At 42.7% G+C, this 19,147-nt stretch overlaps 3 protein-coding genes across 34 annotated transcripts in view; 1 reads left to right on the top strand and 2 right to left on the bottom strand.

The window, feature by feature from the left end:
* Positions 1–168: 168 nt before the first annotated feature.
* On the top strand, positions 169–8,266 carry Hao (Hydroxyacid oxidase). Its single transcript, XM_076369891.1, has 8 exons — positions 169–867; positions 1,434–1,585; positions 6,059–6,314; positions 7,342–7,470; positions 7,554–7,686; positions 7,764–7,880; positions 7,982–8,093; positions 8,147–8,266. The coding sequence occupies exons 1-8, from the start codon at positions 728–730 to the stop codon at positions 8,212–8,214; spliced, it is 1,107 nt and encodes a 368-aa protein (XP_076226006.1). The 5' UTR covers positions 169–727; the 3' UTR covers positions 8,215–8,266.
* On the bottom strand, positions 1,917–6,386 carry LOC116423935 (N-acetylgalactosaminyltransferase 6). Of its 4 annotated transcripts, XM_031969742.2 has the most exons (4): positions 6,189–6,386; positions 4,790–5,255; positions 3,762–4,596; positions 1,917–3,647 (listed from the first exon to the last, which is right to left on the bottom strand). In XM_031969742.2, exons 2-4 carry the CDS (start codon positions 4,994–4,996, stop codon positions 2,968–2,970), a joined length of 1,722 nt encoding a protein of 573 aa, XP_031825602.2. In that variant the 5' UTR covers positions 4,997–5,255; positions 6,189–6,386; the 3' UTR covers positions 1,917–2,967. The 4 variants fall into 4 exon arrangements, with proteins under 4 accessions (XP_031825602.2, XP_031825601.2, XP_076226004.1 ...); XM_031969741.2 differs by having other exon boundaries at positions 1,917–4,596; XM_076369889.1 differs by lacking the exon at positions 4,790–5,255 and having other exon boundaries at positions 1,917–4,596.
* A 121-nt stretch (positions 8,267–8,387) lies between the features above and the next one.
* mtd (TLD domain-containing protein mustard) overlaps positions 8,388–19,147 on the bottom strand; it is a 203,725-nt gene continuing 192,965 nt past the window's right edge. For all 29 annotated transcript variants that reach the window (XM_076369879.1, XM_076369882.1, XM_076369873.1 and 26 more), the window contains one exon: positions 8,388–19,087. In XM_076369879.1, the coding sequence (XP_076225994.1) occupies positions 18,952–19,087 (136 nt within the window). In that variant the 3' untranslated portion in view covers positions 8,388–18,951. The remainder of the gene's footprint in view (positions 19,088–19,147) is intronic.

Here is a 19,147-nt window from a genome sequence, read left to right as displayed (position 1 = left end):
CCGCGTGATTATTCGACTAAAGTCCGAATCGGGAACGAGATCCAACTGCGCTCCTTAGGACAAAGAGACCGATTCATTCAGCGGAGACGCCGAGCATCCGCGGTAATTACGGCCAGATAAATTGCGTGTCAATACAAGGAAGCTAAACAGAGCAAATAGTTTTATCAGTGGCATTAGTGGGCGCATAGTGCCCCGAGGTTATCGTTGCGTCCTCGCGAGGCCGTCAGTCAGTCGCTGAGCGCTCCGCCGTTCGAACGGAACGCTGATTCCGTGTAAATCTGTTTTCCGCCTCGAAATTCCAATCGACGTTTCGATCACTGCATTTCATGAGCGACCCGCTGCGATTTTGAAGCGAGGAACGAAGTCATCCTCTTCCTGCGAGTCCGAACTTTGTTTCGCCGTTGATCGGGAACAACTGCGATATCGCGCCAAGGTCGCGTCAGGCTAGTTTTTCTGGTTCGCGTATTTACAGACGCGAAACCTTGCGCGAACTTCGTTGGCACTCTACGTCATTGGTTCGGGAGTTACCTGGAAAGAGTGTGAATTTCGGGAAACTGAGTTTTAAAAGGAACATCGATGGACAGTTGTCATTGTTGCGAATGGAGCTTTCGTTGAACGAAGAGGAAGTACGAAGATCTTTTATCATATTAAAGGACTCTGCGTTAGGGTTCTGAGATACGAGAGGAGACAGAGTTTGGGTTGAATTTGTTGAACCGGACCAGGGAAGATGGCTAACGCTCGGCTCGTTTGCGTGGAAGATTACGAGAAACACGCGACCGAGAACTTGCCAGCCTATGTCAGGGACTACTACAACTCGGGGGCTGGGGAGCAGTTCAGTTTGAGATTGAACAAGGAGGCTTTCCAGAAGTATGTAAAAGTTCTGGTATACTTGACATTTAACCCTGTGTTTTGTACTTCTTTGGCGATAAGCTTTCTGTCTTACTTGGAAAAATAACATTTAGACTCTTAACCCATTTGCATCATAAACACACATATACGCGCCACCGTTGTGTAATTTATATATCACAAGAAAAGGGAGAGATACATTTTATGAGTGCAATAATTGTCGTAGATATATAGGATTTTATCTTTTTTTTTTGATCCAATTGAAACATTTGTGATGGTGGTATATACACTTTTTCGTATGAGGCAAATGGGTTAAACTTGAAATTTAACTGCAAGTTGAGGACTAGGCAGTTCAGTTTGAGACTGAAGCAGGCTTTCCAGAAGTATGTAAAAGTTCTGATATACTTAACATTTAACCCTGCTTTTTGTATTTCTTTGACCATAAGCTTTCTGTTACTTAAAAAAATAACATTAGACTCTTAAACTTGAAATTTAACACCTAACAAACCAATGCCATCATATAAGTTCAAGAGATTATGAGGCAATGAAAATGTCTAGAAGGGAGAAGTTAAAGAATGAATTTGCAGATATAGGATACGGCCAAGGTTCCTAAGGGATGTGTCGAAGAGGGACTTGAGCACCGTTATTTTAGGCGAGAGGATTTCGATGCCTTTGGGGGTTGCACCGTCAGCTATGCAGCGCATGGCGCATCCCGATGGCGAATGCGCGAACGTGAAGGGTGAGTTGGGACTCGAATTGCCTGAAATTCGTTTTCATCCTGTGGGAAGCTTAATTCAAGGGAATATTAATTAATATTTTCTAGTGAATCACTTGATCGAAAAAGGAATTAACCCTTTGCACTCGCGATACAAAGTTTAATAGTTAAGAAATAAAATGACTGCTCCTTAATTTACCTGTGATTATTCTTGAATTTGATTCTTAAATACCGTCTAAATTTCATTGACTAACGTTGAACGTTTCCATTTCTCGAGTGCAAAGGGTTAAGCATCTTCGACCCAACTGCTGTTCAGGTCGTCCGTTGATTACATTCATCACAGCCCCTGTAGATTTAATAAAAACTATTTATTAAATCATACAAACGTGTCTTACAAAAATAGTTTAACAAAAACATACCGTGATCACAGTTGCATTCAAATTTGTTTTCCGTCCATCGCGAATGTTGCTCTGCACGCAGGAGCACAGGAATTGAACACACAGTACAGAGGAAAATTGAAAACAACGCGCTATCATTTAATCTTTATCATTCTCCTTTTTTTATAAAATACTTCTGTTTTTTCCATAAAATATTCCATCTTCATTTCACTCGTTCCGTTTCCCTTTCTTTCTTCTCTCTCTCTCTCTCTCTCTCACTCACTCTCTGTGACTAATTGTTGCGTAATTATAAATATAAATGGCATCGCGTGATCGGAGTCCGTGAAATTGTTATCGTGCGATCGATGTCTTGGCTCTGTGCGTTCAGAAATGATATGTTTCGCAGATATCTTCAATGAATTATCGTTCGCCGGTCGTGTTTCAATCGTGTATGGAACTTCTGGTTTATTTCGAGCAACTTGTACAGGCGAGTTTCGCTTAACAATACGGAGGAAACGATCGATTAACGTTCGGTGCTTGTTTACCATAGAACTGCCTCGAGATTTTGGCATTAAAGAAATTTAGACGATCGGTTTCTTCCCACCTATCCTCACGTGTGCTTCCATAATAAAGTCTGTTGTATGTAAAAAATTGAGCGTCGAAGCGAACGTTACCTTTACAAAGTAATCACTATAATTAATGTATATGTCTCAAATGCAGTTATACGTGTAAGGCACAACAGAGGGTTCACAAGATATTTACAATAGTGTGAATTGCTTTAAAAGAACAATCTCATACGACGGTATCACTTACAAGGAATACCTGATCCATACGCGTAACATAATTTGATCCTTCGAGACCATCGTCTCTTGGATAGAATCATGTGTGTATCAGAAGAAACTGTTATACGAAATTCTGATTCTCTATGACTAGTTAATGTAAAGGAAGTGTGTTCATATATACACATACGGAATGAGAATGATACTTAAACGAAGGTTACACAACCTATGGCAATAGAAGGGAAAGAGATCAATGTCGTTTGGGTCCCACGTTGTCCCAATTATTGATGGCTTTCATGTTCACTTTCTCGATCCTCCATTTCTGCGTGGCAGAGGCCGAATCGCAGTTCGTTATGAAGACCCGTTTACTTGCCGGGTCTGTGTCTAAACACCTAGACGAGTAACCGTGCATCAACCATTGCTTCTCAACGTTGTAACGCCACAGTTGGTTCCCCTGGCCTCCGTGGCAGGGATAAAGAGTCACAGGAGCTTTCGTGTCCCCTCTGGAAACGTCGAAGCATTCGGTGCGGTCCTTTGGCCTGATGTCTTTGTGCCAAGTCAACCGGAATTCTTGTTCTCCCTCGATTTTGGGATTGTCCTTCATGCAGATGTCGACCACGACAAGTCCGTCTCTTTTCTGCTTCTTCGTATCCAGACACAATTCAGGCACGCCCATGTTGCGAATCTCTCCTGATGCAAAGTCATCGGGCTCTATGGGAGGGTACACGTCGACTAAGTCGAAAGCTATGTTCTCCATGAACCACTTGAACGGTTTACAGTGTAACTTCTGCCTCAGACTTCGTTGTTCGGTTAGATTACCGGGATTCAATGACCTTAAATGAGGACGTCTTTTGTAAATATACTCTGCGTATTCATCCATCCAGACTTCTGCCACCCGCTTGTAGTTTTTCCCCAAGAAGTCTCCTTTGCCTGGATTAGGGAAAGGAGGGAATTTCCGATAAATGTGGCCTACCCTCGAGCAGGGAGCGTCATACATCTGACCTCCGCATTGCCAGATTTTAAATGATAATTCGTACTGCTCACCGCCCCATATTTCTAATTCGGGATCGTATCCACCCAATTCCCAAAAGAATTTAGCACTGATAGCAAAGAGCCCGCCTGCCATGACAGGACTCTTAAATGGTTCTGTGGGGTTTTTGAGGTCTTCTGGCAACAGTGGCAATCGCTTATAGTACAGTTCCCAATCGAAAGCACCTCTGGCACCTTCGTCTTGCGCTCTGTATTCAAATGTCTCGTAAGCTATCACATCAATAAACGGACAGACACAAACCTTATAGTTTTGTGCGATCGGCTCTAGCAGAGGTGGCAACCAATTGACATTGGCTTCGCTGTGGGAATCTAAGAACACTAGTACTTTAGCTTTCGCTATCTTTGCACCAGCCAGTCGACCTTTAATCAATCCAGAACGTGTGGGTAGCCTCACGATTTTCACTTTAGGCAAGTGCTCTGCAACATAATCGTCCAATGGCTTCTTCAGTTTAACCTTGGTGCTGGCATCGTCGACCAGTATGATTTCTTTGAGAAGGGACTCTGGCGAACGATTGACGACGCTCCAGCAAGTTCTCATCAGTGTGCTGAAGTGTTCGTTATGGAAAGAGACTATCACAGAAACCGAATCAAGGTTCTTCAAGTATTTCTTCTTTTTACAATCCTGGTGCCTAATGTCGGGTACAGAACGATTCATGGAGATCTCATCGCTGAGTGCAGCGTTGAAACCATTTACCTGATACAGTTTCTCCTTTAACATGTCAAGGGAGGGCGACAGGAACGCTGGCTTCCCATGCTCGCCCATCCCGTTTCTCTTCGCGTCCTCTGCCATGCTTTTGTAATCGTGCCAATCGATCTTCCCATCTTCATCCTGCGAAAAAACATAGCATTGAAATTTCTGTTCCGAAATAATGCTCGCGCGACGAAAGTCGACGCGGCTTCGCGAAAGGGATCCGCGAAAGTGAAAGTACGCCACTGAGCGTGGCGGAATGCAGAAGGTTAAGCTATCGCTAAACCTGTTCCCGCCTGCACCGAACAACCTTGCCATTATAATGAACGGATACCTGATTGAGATGCCCGTTGAAAGACTGTCTTGAATCGGGGAAACCCTTCGGACTGTCACCGTCGGCGACGAGGAGCGCGGCTACCGGCGTCGTGGCCTCATGGTTAGGCGACGTCCTCACGAACCGAAATATCACGACGGTCAGGAAAACGGTAAAAGCGGCCAGAGAAAAGAACTTTATCAGGCTTATCACATTCCTCCTCATCATCGTGAAACGGTCATGTCGCGTGCACGACGACACTCGCGAAAACTTGCCGCTGGCCACCGGCTCGACGAACTACCTACTCGAAACTAACCTCATGTGTAGAAAATTCGGTTTATCAGCTGTTATCTACGATGTAGGAACCGTTGTCGGTAGATTGTCCCGATAAAATGCATGGGGCAGACACGGTTGCCACGCGTCAACTGAGGATCGATCCTCGGAGATCGAACCACCTTTCAACCACCGAGTCACATTCCCAATACACCTGAAATGCATTTTTCGACGCGACCGATTTACACACGGTTTCACACCGTTTACGCGACGCAATCGACCTCTTTGTTTACGTCGCTCTCTATTTGTTCCTCTCTTCTTTTCACCGATTCGTATCAGACTAATAAAACAAATTTTCTCGCCCGATCATATTTCCATGTTTACAATGTTATCCAGGCTCTTGTATGAATTACAGCTACTTTCTCGGTATTCGTTAATTTCAAATGTTAAAATATGATCTGCGAAAATACGGCGTGATATCGCAGAAAATTGATATATTGTTATCCATTTGCTCAGCAAATATGACGCTTGATAGTGTTCTTATCTCAGACACGCTTCTTATTTATAAATACGAATCGTGCGATTCGCTCGACTGAAAATCTGCGTTGCATCTTTTCAATCGAATATCGATTACATCCTTAATGTCAACGAACGAGCAATTTCGATAATTGATTTTTTCTTAACAAATAAATAAAACTCCAACGAAACTGTCTCGGAAAGATAAAGCGCGGGAAGCTGTCAAGGTCAACCGGGCATTTCCATTACTGTTCAAATTTTCAATGAATATAACCTAAATCAATAACACATATATTATTGCGTACACGGTATACGATATGCAAGTAAAATTAATCACATTGTTCTAGAATTTTGAAAATGTCTGAGCAGTAGATGGGGTCGATGATTAAGTTAGCATTAGAACGTTTATCAGTTCAAATGGAATCCCAATAACGTTTGACAGTTGGACAAACTATCGGTATTCACGTAACAATGGAATTCTTGGAAATGATCAATTTACAGCTGCGGAAGCAGCTGGCACGATCTACGTACTGTCAACGTTGTCAACAAGTAGCATCGAGGAAGTGGCGGAAGCGGCGCCGAAAGGGATAAAATGGTTCCAGCTGTACATATACAAGGACCGTGACGTTACCATGAATTTGGTGAGACGAGCTGAACGTGCTGGATTCAAAGCACTCGTCCTCACCGTTGACGCGCCACTGTTTGGGGACAGGCGGGCTGACGTTAAGAATAAATTCACACTGCCAGGCCACTTGAGGTAAACACAACACCCGCACCAATGTTCAACGCAATATATTTTTAAGTAGAATTTAACTAGTGATCTAGTCGATCGTAATAAACGCGCCAAATGAGACACGTGGCGCCACCTGGACACGGTATCGACTGGCTAGTAGCTTGCGAATATTATTTTAAGATGGCGCCACATATTTTTCTTTATTTAATATATTGTTTATTTGCAATTTTTATTAAACTGTAATGATGGAATATTTGATCAGCTTAAAAAGAATACCACGGATATTAACGAAAGAATTTAAAATGTTTATTTAAATGATTTCTGATAGCAAATAGGAATTTACTTTACCTACTAGTAGAAACTGACATTACCGAGCGATTGTAGACAATGTGTCGGTAATGTTGGTTTCTACTTGTATATAAGGTTAATTTCTGTTTGTTATTAAACATAGTTTTACTAAACATTTTAAATTCTTTTGTTAATATTCGAGATATTCTTCTTGTAAATAGTTAGTTAGAAATTGGTCGATAAAATATTCCAACGTTATAATTTAGTGAACATTGTAAATAAATAATACATTGAATAAAGAAACACGATTCTGTTATCGCAGATTTACTGTACAACCAGAGCTTAACCCTTTAAGGACGAACGTAGGCATATTGGAAATTAGAAAATTTAACTCTTTGACTCTCAATCACCACTTAATTTAATTTGCAAAATTATAAAGTCTTACATATAATATCAAGCTTTGTACGATGCATCAATATATGGAATATTGAAATAAAATAGCTTTCCTTCTTAATTTATATATGTTTTCTCGTTAATTAGTTTCAAAGATCGTCTGTATCTCATCAAATATTCAATATTTCTGGTAAAAAACTTTCGAATGCAAAGAGTTAAATAATAATATAAAAAACTGGGAACGAATAATTTAGTTATTTAAGTAACAAAAGATTACACAGGTTTCGCATTTTCCACTACTCGATAGTCTAACGAATAATATGGCGTTTCGTTTACCGAAAATCAAGGGTTGATAATGAATTTCAATCAGATTAGGTAACTTCGAGGGAGAGCTGTCGAACAAAGTAAACTCAGCGGACAAGGAATCAGGTTTGAACGAGTACGTGAAGAGCTTGTTCGACGCCTCGTTGTCGTGGGACGATGTGAAATGGTTGAAAAGGTCAGACGATAAGCATAGTAATTAACTAAAACGATTGGCGTCGTGAGCATTGAACCAAATACTTCATTAATCATGTTCCACAGTATCACGAGCTTGCCAATTGTTTTGAAAGGTATCCTAACCCCTCAGGATGCGCTGTTGGCCGTCGAAAGCGGCGTGAAAGCCATCGTTGTTTCGAACCATGGCGCTCGTCAGATTGACGGTATACCTGCGCCGGTTAGTCATCCTTTGATTACATTTACAAATTTTAAATTATTCCTCTATCTTTACCAATAGAATCTTATGATTTTTAGATCGAAGCTTTACCGGAAATCGTCAAGGTTGTCAACGGAAAGCTAGAAGTTTACATGGACGGAGGCGTGAGGCAAGGCATCGACGTCTTCAAGGCGCTAGCCTTGGGCGCCAAAATGGTAACCCTCCGACTTCCTACAGCCTCGAATGACTTTCTATCTGATTAGGCATCGAGAACGATGATTTTTCAATGAAATCTAATACTCCAATTGATTTCTAGGTGTTCGTCGGCAGGCCAATGTTATGGGGTCTCTTTCACGCGGGCGAGAAAGGGGCGCGCGACGTTCTCGAGCTTTTCAGGAAGGAGATCGACTTGGTGTTCGCGTTATCGGGTAAATGATCGATTCACAGTATTTCGTACAGGTTCATGAACATCGATTTACAGGTTGCAGAACGGTGAACGACGTGACTCGGGACATGGTGAAGCACGAGTCCTACTTCAGTCATCTGTAATCTCGATGTGTACCTTACTCTTCTATGTTGCCAATAAAGTAGTTTAAAAGGACGAATGGTTCTCAAGGAAATCATTGCACAGCCTCGTAACCAAGCTCGAGATACACCGGATGTTACCGGTAGAACAGATGATCGCAGCTGGGTTTGCAACGGATGGCGAACAAGGATCAGAGTGTACTTCACAATATTGGCGTTTTTATTGAATATCTTTTGTATATTCTTCTTTGTATACATATATGCGTGTGCGCGGGGCACACATATCACAATTTGCAGGCGTACTGACGCGCACACGCATCGAAAGTGATCCGCGTTATTCGCAAAACGGAACAGATTGACTATGACACGCAATCGGAACATGCAGCAGAGTAATCGGCCCTCTGTGTACACTTAATACGCGAAAAATACACCGTTGGCTCTCTCTGATCCACTTCTCTCTTGGCAAAAAATAAATCCATCTCTCTCTCTCTCTCTCTCTCTCTTACTCTCTCTCTTGCTCTCTCTGTCTCTCACTCTTTCTCTCGTTCATTCTCTCTTGGCCTTTCTCTCCCTCTCTTTCTCTCTGTTCATCTCGCGTCTTGGTTAATTACCGTTAGTAACTCTGTGCCGTCTTTCTCTCTTCGCTCACAGCTTTACAACGTTACAATTAATCCTCGTTTATGTATATATTTATATGTATGTATATCGTTATGTATATATGTATAGTGGCCTCCTTCGCGCTACGGTTTTTTTTCCTCTGCTGTGTATGCACGTTGCGACGCTAACGTTATGTATAATATGTATACGCAATGTACACGTGTGTCGTATATACACACACATACACACCCCCTTGTACCGTGTATAGTTTGTATAGGTTCATTATACGCCTTATATACATGCACACGTACATACACACCGTTTTGCCCCGTCGTCAAGCGTTATAGCTCCTCATCCGATCATTTTACACGCGGTGCTGTTCCTTGGGGAGACACGTCCGCCATCTTGGCGCGAGAACGAAGAAATGGCGCGACTCCTCCGGCAGACATGTTCGGCGCAATTCGGAGAGAACGCTTGGAAAACGTGTAACATTCGGTAATCGTCACGCGTGTAGCGCGCTCCGGGCGAACGAGCGAAGATCAAGAAATTTTCAGCGGAATCATCGAAGCTTCCATGGTAAAAATCTCGAAGTTTCTCGGCGAAGATCGTCGCGAACGTGCCCCCTTTCGTTCCTCGTCACAGGCGGCTGCTCGTCGTACAATTAATTCAACATACATGATATACAGTTGGCTAATATACGATTACGATAGACACACAGTGTGCTGTTTGTTGTGGGTTGCTCTTTGTTGCTCTGTAAACGCGGGGATGATCGTCGGTTAGCTGATAAGTCCCTAGCTTCTGTTCAGCTCCTTTTCCTTTTCCGTGATTCGCAGGATCTAGAGACAGGGAGACTCGACTTCCACGGAAGCGGCGATTTAGGCGATAGTACGATTAGTGTAAAATTTATTGGTCCAGAGAGTTGTGAGTGTGTCCGCGTGTTCCTGTGTAAGTGTGTGAGATTCGAGGGGCCCATTCGTCTCCCCCGATCGTCTCGGACCCTCTAATCGTTCAACGGGCGTCCGTTTCCCTTTAGACCAGTGCCGTCCGAACGTCACTCAACCTGTAGATCTAGAGAAATCAGCTACTTCAATTCCAATTTTTGATTCTCGTCTATCCCGAGTCTCTTAACCCCTTGCCGTACAATGACGAGTGAGACTCGTAAGATTTATAGACTAACACGGATCAAAGCAAACGACTATTTTGCTATCATTGTATCATCTTCGAATAAAATTTCCACTTGAAGTAGAATGGACAATTTTGCATTTCTTCCAAATTGTCGATAGTAAAATGGTACATAGTGGCGAAAGTAAATAGTACGCAAGGGGTTGATCCGTCTAAGTTGGAAGTTACTACTTGCAATTGTTCTTGCAATGGGAATTCTTAAATTATTCGGGAGTTATCCGTCGCGTGCCGAGTCGGGACGCCATTGTTACGCCAACGGGATACTTCGCGTTTCGAACCGTAGACAGCACTGATCTAAATCCTCTATTTCCTCAGCTATCGAATCAATTAGATTAAATTCCCTGAACGGAGGATATGTTTCGCATTCGATAATCCCGTCCCCTCGATAAACGGAACGGGTTAGGTGATTTCGACGTTACTTCTTTCGACTGTAATGGTGTCTCTTTCCACGGGGGCCTCTCGATGTAAAAATTCGGTGATCGGAGAACAGGTTTCGATCGACGATGCTCGACTGATACCTTAAAATCGACGTTTAATGGGGAGATGCTGTCGAAAGTAACTCGTCGACGTCTCGATCTACGCGGTCGGATAAAAATCATGGATAGACCGGTCGCGACGGTTAGACGTTCGCTAAGAAAATCGACCTATCACTCTGATCGTGGCTCCGGTCGGAGTGGCGCGTGGGTGACTGTGTAAAAATGTGCTTAGAATATTGTTCTGCGGTTCGCGGAGGATAGACCCGAGTCTTGTACGTACTCTTCGTGTTTGCTAGTAGGTTACACGAACAGATCTACGTGTGGTTAATCAAGCTTCGACCAGGATAGTTTACTCTCGAGGCACTAAAGTCGTGCGATGAGAAAGAGGAATAGAACGAAACAAACTCAGAACCGTATCACGTACGCTACTACCATTCGCTATCATAAAGTACTTTCGTCCAACTCATAAATAAACCCGATATCGTTACAAAAATTAACCGATTTTCACCGGAATCAACTTCGTGCGTATACCTAGAATTCAGTAAACAACACTTTGACTGCCACGTGAACGTTCATCAAAACTCCCCCTCGAAACAGTTTTCTCCATTAACCAACTGAGAAATCAAGATTCTTAATAACTGCTCCATCTTATACCTCATATATCCAATAAAATTCGGTTCGTTCGATGCGTCACGAAGGAAATCAATGTCCACATTTCTGTGAAATATGTCACCCGAATTCGTGACGTGGCAGTTAAAGTGTTAAGAGAAGTTAGGGTTGGAATCTTAATTCGCATCGAGTACGAGACGCGGAGGGTTATGTTTCTCTATGCACCTATTTCTCGTTTCCAGTATAAGTAGAGCTGCCTACGTGTACAATAGACTATAATCGAACGACATAGCATGAACCGGATATACCTGGTGTACCTCAGACCGAATGTCCCATTCCCGTTTGTCCCGTCCTCGCCGCGCTATGTCGTATCGAGACGTGGGATCGCGGCAACGGCGATCATCAACGACGACGACAACAATATCTAGCTAAAACACCGAAGAACATCGAGTTTTTTTTTTCTCATTGGAATGCGTGTTTCAATCCCTGCGATCAGTCTGAATCTAATTGACAATGTGTATACCAAAGGTCTTCGCCCTCGTCGTGTAATTTTTGTCGTTTCTCCGGCTTCCTCTCGTTACGTTCGATCTCATTCTCTCATTCTCTCTCACTCTTTTTTTTGTCATTTTTCTTTCGTTCGCCTCTCGTTTTCTTCTCCGCACGTTTCAGGTTCTCACGTGCCGCCTGCTTAGCACGCTAACCGCTGCTAATCGAACTACTATTATTAGATACACGGTCTGCGATTACATTAGGTTCACGCGCGAGCTTCGCTCCGGGTTGCAGCGTAGGTCCCCCTAAACTCGCCCTACGTCCTCTAATGTTTCTTACACAAACGCAGAAAGCTACACGCTTATATTCAACGTTTCTACTTGTTAACAGTTAGCTAATCTCAACGTGTCCAAGATAGATGAGTCGACTCCCGTCACCTATAGTCGAGGAACAATTATTTCTTCCGTAGAAAAACCCTTTCGCGGCCTGTTACTGCCAGAGACTCCTGATAGCGATTGACTTTGGCTGACTCGGAAATAAGGATGACTTTCCTTGCTTCTTAACGCATTGAGCTTGAGAGACATTTAACCCTTTGAACTCTGTAGGCTCCAATATTGCACCAGGAATAATATTAAACATTTTAATGAATTTTAAGGAATTAGATCTTCCAAATATACAAGATCTGTGCTGAGAAGAGAATTGAATATTTAAGAAATATTATAACATTGTTAATTTTCAGTAGGACTATCAAAATTGATAGGAGTTGCTGAAATGTCACAAAACTATATGGAGTGCTAAGGGTTGTATCTGATCAATGAGTAGCCAAAAAAAAATATTCAAAACATTACAAATTTCCTTAAAATAGTACATTTCAATTGCATATTCGTCATATCCAGAAATGGAAATCCAGAAGCTCAATGTGTCAATGAAGCTTATTTTCAAGACTCACCTCTCGTTCGAACTTGATTATCAACGTATTACTGTTTTTATTACATCCGCAGAGAAAATGAAATATTCAACCGACGATACTTCGTAGCAACCGAAACGCAGCGCCGCGATTCGGTTGCCTGTGCACAGGCGCTCGCAAGGATACTCGGGAACGCGTTCGAGATGTAAAATCGAATGTTCTACATTCCTTAAAACTTTGAGTGTCTATACGTGATAAAAATTGATCTTGATTTTGAGACCCAGATTTCACTCTTCGATGGAAGCCAGAGCGGCTGAGCAGTGGATATGTCATTTCAAAGATATTCTTAGATGAGCTACGTTTACTCCTTGAGGATCGCAAGGATCTTATTCTTCTCGAAGTCTCTGTGTCAGCTAAAAATCGGATTCGAGGGTATCCTTCGCGAAGTAATTTGGAAAGCTAACGCGTAATTTAGAAAATCGAATTTTAATCGGCCATCTCTGACAGTAAAGGGTATCGTTTCGAAAAAAAAGTTCTGTCGTCCGAACAGCTCGAAATGTACATCGAATATCATCGATCTTGGTTGATCCTGTTTCGTCGTGCGAAGCACTCAACGACACCTATTGTACAGTGAGCTTTGTCTGCTCGACAGATCGTAGCTTGTCGAAGATCGTCAGGTAACGTGCAGCGTTCGAGATCGCGTTTTGATCGGTTACGATCGATGGTGTAGGAAAGAGTACCGTCGTTAGTTTAAGATTAGTGTCTCTTCCCCGTTCCGCGAGATACGCTTAATCTACATCTACAGTTTCTTTTGTGGAGGCAGTTGCGTATGTTTTAGGTTCAACGACACCTAGGGTGTTGGAAACGTTCCTAACGTTCGCGATGGAATACGCTTCGCCCAGAAGAAGAAAAAGAACCCTTCCAAGCAGTTGACAGAAGCACGATAGTTAACTTGCTTTCGTTACAATATTCGTAGCCCTAAAGAACCTCGGAGTTCGAGTTATTATTATTATAATAGGTCGCTGCAAGCGGATGTATCGTCTAACATTCTTTTCTTTTTTGAAATCAAAATAGAATTCGATTTTTCTCTATTAAGGTTTAACCCCTTGGCCTATGATTTCTCAACTCTCTGAACTCTGATCTCTGATAAAACTGTAAAAATTGATATTTAACATTACACCTTAACGCATCAATTTGAGAAATATTGAAATAAAACAGCCTTGTTCCTCAATGTACGGATTTCTCGTTGACTGTTTCACAAAATATCGTTTCTATCTCGTCAGAAAATGTTGAAATATTTCCAGTGAAAAATTCCGAGTGCAAAGGCTTAGAGAAACATTCTAATCATAAATTTTACATTTCCTTTTAAGGAAAGATTGAACCGAGTACTAAATCTTCGCGAGTCTCATTCGTTGAGGGCCAAGGGATAACGCCGAAAATTTTTAGAAAAATTCCTGTCGGAAACCCATCGCAGCAACCTAATATAATTGCCTCAAGCAATGAGTCTTTAATCTAGCGAGCCACTAAGAACTCATTCTCGAAATATATTCCCAGAGTTCTCGAGTAGTCTTGTCGGATGGGAGCTCTAAAAGTTAACAACACGCGAATATGCTCCGAGAATGAGATGTCAGTCGTTGATCGCCTCGTTCCGAAAGGGTCTAACCTTTATTACATGTTTCGCGCTATTTTAATCATCTTGAGCATTGCACTTGTACTCAAAGTATCAAAGACTTAGCCCTGGGATGACACGTGTTCCCGGAACCGTGAAACAGCACGCACCGATCGATCGCGTTCGAATATATTTCGAAGCATTCAAAAGATTTCGTAAAAATTTACAGCTACCGCCATTGCGCCTCTCCTACTTCACTTCGAGAACGTGACAACGCGATCCGTGCGTGCTTCTTCAGGGTCGCTAAAAGCTTCTCTCAACATTATCCAAGATATCGTGTAAGGGGTTAGAAGTGAATTACATTTTTTTGTCGCACCATCTTCCATCTTCTAGCGCGAACCGATCAGAATGTTAATACAAACACAGGGAACAGAAAATAGTGAGAACAAAGGACCAAGAGGAATGCGTTTCCTCGGACACACGCCATTTTCTTTTTATTTCTCTCTAACGTACATGAAAGCGAGGGTTGTGAGTCCTTTCGTTAAGAACGGAAAATAAAGAAACTGCCACAGTCGGGCACTTCGCTTTTCTATTCCCTTTCTTTTGCATCTAATCTTACGTATTGTCCTGGTTAATGTTTCGTAAGTCGAGGTTCCACGAGTCGATTCAAAGTTTCATCTACCAGAGAAAAAAGCGTCGCGTGATTGGTATCAAAAGCGGATGGGCAAATGTTCGAGAATTAAATAAGGCAATTAACGAAACGAAAGTAGATAGAATAAACGTGTGAAGGGAGAAAATGTCTACGTTAGCAATCATCGTCATTAAATGAAACTCCGCCCATCTCAGCGTGGAAATGTATCTTAATAGATATCCTAAGACCACGTTATAATTGCGTTGCAATTTGTCAACGTGTCCGAAACTAATCTAACAAGCCGTCGACTAAGTACGTACGCTTTGTGCTTTCTCTCCCCCTCTTTTTCTTGTTCTGTTTGAAACCGTGCTCCATAGAATCTGCTTACTAACCAACAATGCTTCGTTTTTTCTGTGTTTTCTCTTTTCTATTTTCGTCGTCTACAAGTGCGTTTCGTAACCAGTGCACGGATACTTTTTGCCTCGTTCAGATCTACGATTCCCTCGATCCATGCGCCAATGCAGCCTGCATTGTTAAGCCACTGTTTGATTCAAGGACGATCATGATCGTACGAGCTCACGATTAACGTGGTTAACCCTTACACTACCAGTAGGGTGACAAGCGACGACCAGCAAGAAACGTCGAGTCGATCGTTTGATCGTTGCCTAGTCCACGTTGAAGCAGATTTTCATTTTCGTACCGATCGAACGAGTGGAAAGTGTCTTTGTCCTTTTGTCAACACTAGGTTTACTAGGATTTTAGAAATATCATTTTGTAAACGTTTACGCCGATTTCGATGCGATCACACTGACGTACCCCAATTATCCACTATCGAATCTCCAGTTTCCACGATCTAAATAAACGAGCAATTCTTTTAGGAATAATGGAATCAAGTGTACAATAAACGCCCGTAAACCTAGTGTTAATTTCGGGACAGCACGCCGTTGGAACGGTGCCCGAATTGGTAGTGCAGGGCTCAAAGAGGAAGCGGCTCCTAATAAGTACGAAGATCGAAAATCGTAGAAACGATACAGGTTAGAAACTGTCTCCTAGTAAAATGGAAGGAATGGTATATTCTCTCTACGGTATAAAAGGGGCGTTCCGTCGTACAAGTATTTTTTGTTTTCTTCGTTTTCTGCGTTATCCCCGACACGTGACATCTCGTTGTGGAGCCGCCATGATATCCGTCCCGGACCGTGTCACGGTGTGCAGGTCCGAGGGGCAAAAATCAATTTATAAAATCGATTATCAAAACTCCTCCTCTAGTGGCGCTTGATCTACGCTTAAACAATTGTACAGTCTCTCTAGGCTACCCTTATCTCGCTCGACAAACGGAAACTGGTGAGTGGTTTACAAAGCGGTAGAAACGGTGGGCGACACAGTCGATTGAGTCTAATTTAATGTAGGGACTATAAGCTCGTGGACAGTTCCGTGGTCTTATAATCGAGGGCGTCGAAAGTGAATCGATACGATCTCTATCGGAGCCGAGCGAACGTTATATAAAGTGGCAACCAAGTGTTCCTTCCCTTCTCGATCAACGTGGAAATCATTGCCCGTTTGTACGATCGTCGAGCGCGGATTGTACGCGTTCACAGGATTTCCGGCATGGTCTGGTTCGAATCCAAAAGAATCGTAACGGAACAAACAAGTATCTGTAGTCTAAAATGTCTCGTGTTCATCCGTATGTTCCATGACCCAGTGTCGTACAATGAAAGCTTTGTTCGCTTCCATATCTTCATTGTGTTCTTTTGCTTTGCTTCTTAGACTCTCCTCGTTCCGTTGCTACGGGTGCGTGCACCCTAGGCAACGGCGAGGCGCACCGAAGAAACAAGAACATACGAAGAAGAGGAATTTGCAGTGGTTGAAACGAACGCAGCGACCTGAACTGACTCATCGGTGGTCCTGATGTTAGCATTCCGGCTGACCGAGTTAGAAGACAAACTTTGGATCCCACCGGGAAATGATTAGACGTTTCCAGCAGGTCGTTACGTTTGTTTCATCTACAATACATTTATACAAGAACTAAGCAGCTAACATTCCACTTTATTGTCTGCATTCTTCAATAGTGTGATCTGCAGCCGCTCCGGAAAGCATCTGCGCACACTTCTTTCGAACAACTATCTTTTCGATATCGATAAGCTTTGAAACAATGTGTTCTTCAGCGGTGTAGAGTTCTCCGTTCTTTCCAATAGACAGGCTGGCTCTCGAAATCCGAGACCACGGTATTTTAAAAAAATAAAATACCAAGTATACTTCGTTCAAGGTACAAAGGGTTGACATGCGTCGTAACTGAGGCTCGGTCAAAGTGGACGTCGAAGTAAATCATAGATGGTGTTGAAAAGTGTAACAGAGGTATAAATAACCGATACATTGCATAGGGATTAACTGTCAGATTTCGCGAGCCAGCCGTTTGTTGGTACGAGAATGTACAAATATCTTTAGCAACAGTGTGTTATTCTAGATATGATGACAGCATGCTTTCCTTTGGCTCTGATTAATTCAGGACCTCACATCTAGGACTATGTTTTCGTTTCTAGCATAGGGAAAGAAAGAGAGCGAAGCGAGGCACAGGCGTATGTGTTCGTTGTGGTTTACTCGAGACTCGAGAAGCATGTTGTTCGCCAAAGGAGTACGTAGGTCGCGAGAACATGTTCTTTCATTCAACGTTTCTGTGTTTGTCTCTCTCTCTCTCTGTGTGTGTGTGTGTTTCTGTGTTACGTGTGTAAGAGTGTCTGTGTTGATCACGCAATCGGAGTTGCATTTCATAGCAATTTATTATTTTTTTTTTTCCGTTTAAAAGATCAGTACGAAGAATAACTCCTCTCTAAAGCTACTTGTTCTCAGATCCTAGATCGTTTACATCGGGCTGTGATCACGCTTCCAGAGTATCGTTCCAGTGGTTGTGGCACAAGTTCCCTTGTAGTACGGTGTAGACGTATAACCAGCGTGCGTCCCATCGTCCAGGACTGTAACGTGTTGTGACGAGTTCTCTACACAAAGGTGTTCATCTTCTGCAACGTTTTCCTGATTTTTTTTCCTTTTTTAGCGTATATTATTATGCTCCTTTAAAATTAACTTCTTTACCGTTAACACGATTGGCAAATACATATATATTTACATTCACTATCTACAATTTATCTACACATCAACAAACGGTTAGCTTAACATTTTTTTCTCATGGTGTCGTGTTTGTGTTTCTATCGTTTTCTCTAGTTATTTCATCCTCGTCCGATTTCAACGACGCGATTCCCCTTCCTTCGTACGCGTTATCATCAATCATTACTATCATCAGCATCCTCCTCCTTCTCCTACTCCTCCTCATCATCATCCTCCTCCTCCTCATCATCGTTATAATCATCATCATTGTCATTCATCTCTGGCATCCTTTTATCCATCAATCTCATCACCCACGGATCATTCACGTTCCGCGCATTCTTTCCTCCCGTCCCTCGTTTCATATGCGAAATGCATATCACACTCGACCTCGAAGGATATCATGACTCTCACGACTAGTTCGAAGCGATGATCGACGAATTACAAAATGCAAACGAAAAGAAAAAAATCAAAGAGAAACGAATAAAAAGGAAAATAATAACAAATCATCGTCGTCGATCCTTCTCTAATTTCGTTAACGGCGACACGCGCTCCAGTGAAATCAACATTGACGGCTCGCGGTTCAGCGAGACGCGCACGCGCGCGTGTTTCTTCGTTTCTATACATACATATATATAAAAAAAATAAAATAAATACGACAACTTAAAATAGAAAAGAAAAACAAATAGGACAGTTAAACGGTAATTGATAAATTGTTATTGTCCAGTGTGGGTCAACGTGTTCCGGTGGCGTTCGACGTTGTAACATCACATCGTGCCGCCATCCCGTTCTCTTTTCATCGTTAACTCTTCCCCAAGCTCTCCCCTGTCTCGGCGTCCAGGGAAGAATTCGTTCGCGAAATCACAAAAATTCCTCTCTCTCTCTCTCCCTCTCTCTCTCCTCAGACACTGCAGTCTTAACTTGCATCCGGTTTCTTCTCGGTCTTCTTCTTGGTTAGGTCGACGCCGATCCAACCCGGCTTGATTACTGTTGCTGGTTTTAAACCCGTCAGACGATTTAATCTCGTTTGGTAATTGTCTCTTAGAAATTCTAGTCTTCCTGTAATCTCTCCTGGGAACGATCAACCTTCACGAGACTGTCGAGTTCAAGTCAAATTAGGCTGCGGCGAGGGCGTAGTTTTCGACAACGTGTACGAGGCGGCTGTGTCCTATATGAACGCCCAGCATTCCAATGTTTTCACCACGAAGTCTTCGCGAGGCGCTAGCGGCTCGTTACCGTACGTGCTGCAGGACTGTGTTCTGCCTTGGTACAGGTCGCCGTCCAGCCACAGCCCAAACTTGCCACTGTAAACGAAAGATTCCATTACACAACTGTACCAAACAATATCGCAGTAACTGCAGTAA

This window comes from Nomia melanderi, chromosome 8, assembly GCF_051020985.1.
Source record: "Nomia melanderi isolate GNS246 chromosome 8, iyNomMela1, whole genome shotgun sequence".
NCBI classification, from domain to species: domain Eukaryota; kingdom Metazoa; phylum Arthropoda; class Insecta; order Hymenoptera; family Halictidae; genus Nomia; species Nomia melanderi.
Note: the sequence above shows the minus strand (reverse complement) of the source record. Positions and strands in the feature narration are given on the sequence as shown.

Bases quoted from the DNA above. Each gene is read 5' to 3' on its own strand.
- Hao (XM_076369891.1), top strand. From the start codon at position 728: ATGGCTAACGCTCGGCTCGTTTGCGTGGAAGATTACGAGAAACACGCG. The intron at 868-1,433 runs GTATGTAAAAGT...ATGAATTTGCAG, and splicing joins AACAAGGAGGCTTTCCAGAA to ATATAGGATACGGCCAAGGT. The intron at 7,881-7,981 runs GTAACCCTCCGA...ATTGATTTCTAG, and splicing joins TAGCCTTGGGCGCCAAAATG to GTGTTCGTCGGCAGGCCAAT.
- LOC116423935 (XM_031969741.2), bottom strand. From the start codon at position 4,996: ATGATGAGGAGGAATGTGATAAGCCTGATAAAGTTCTTTTCTCTGGCC. The intron at 4,597-4,789 runs GTATCCGTTCAT...GTTTTTTCGCAG, and splicing joins TCAACGGGCATCTCAATCAG to GATGAAGATGGGAAGATCGA.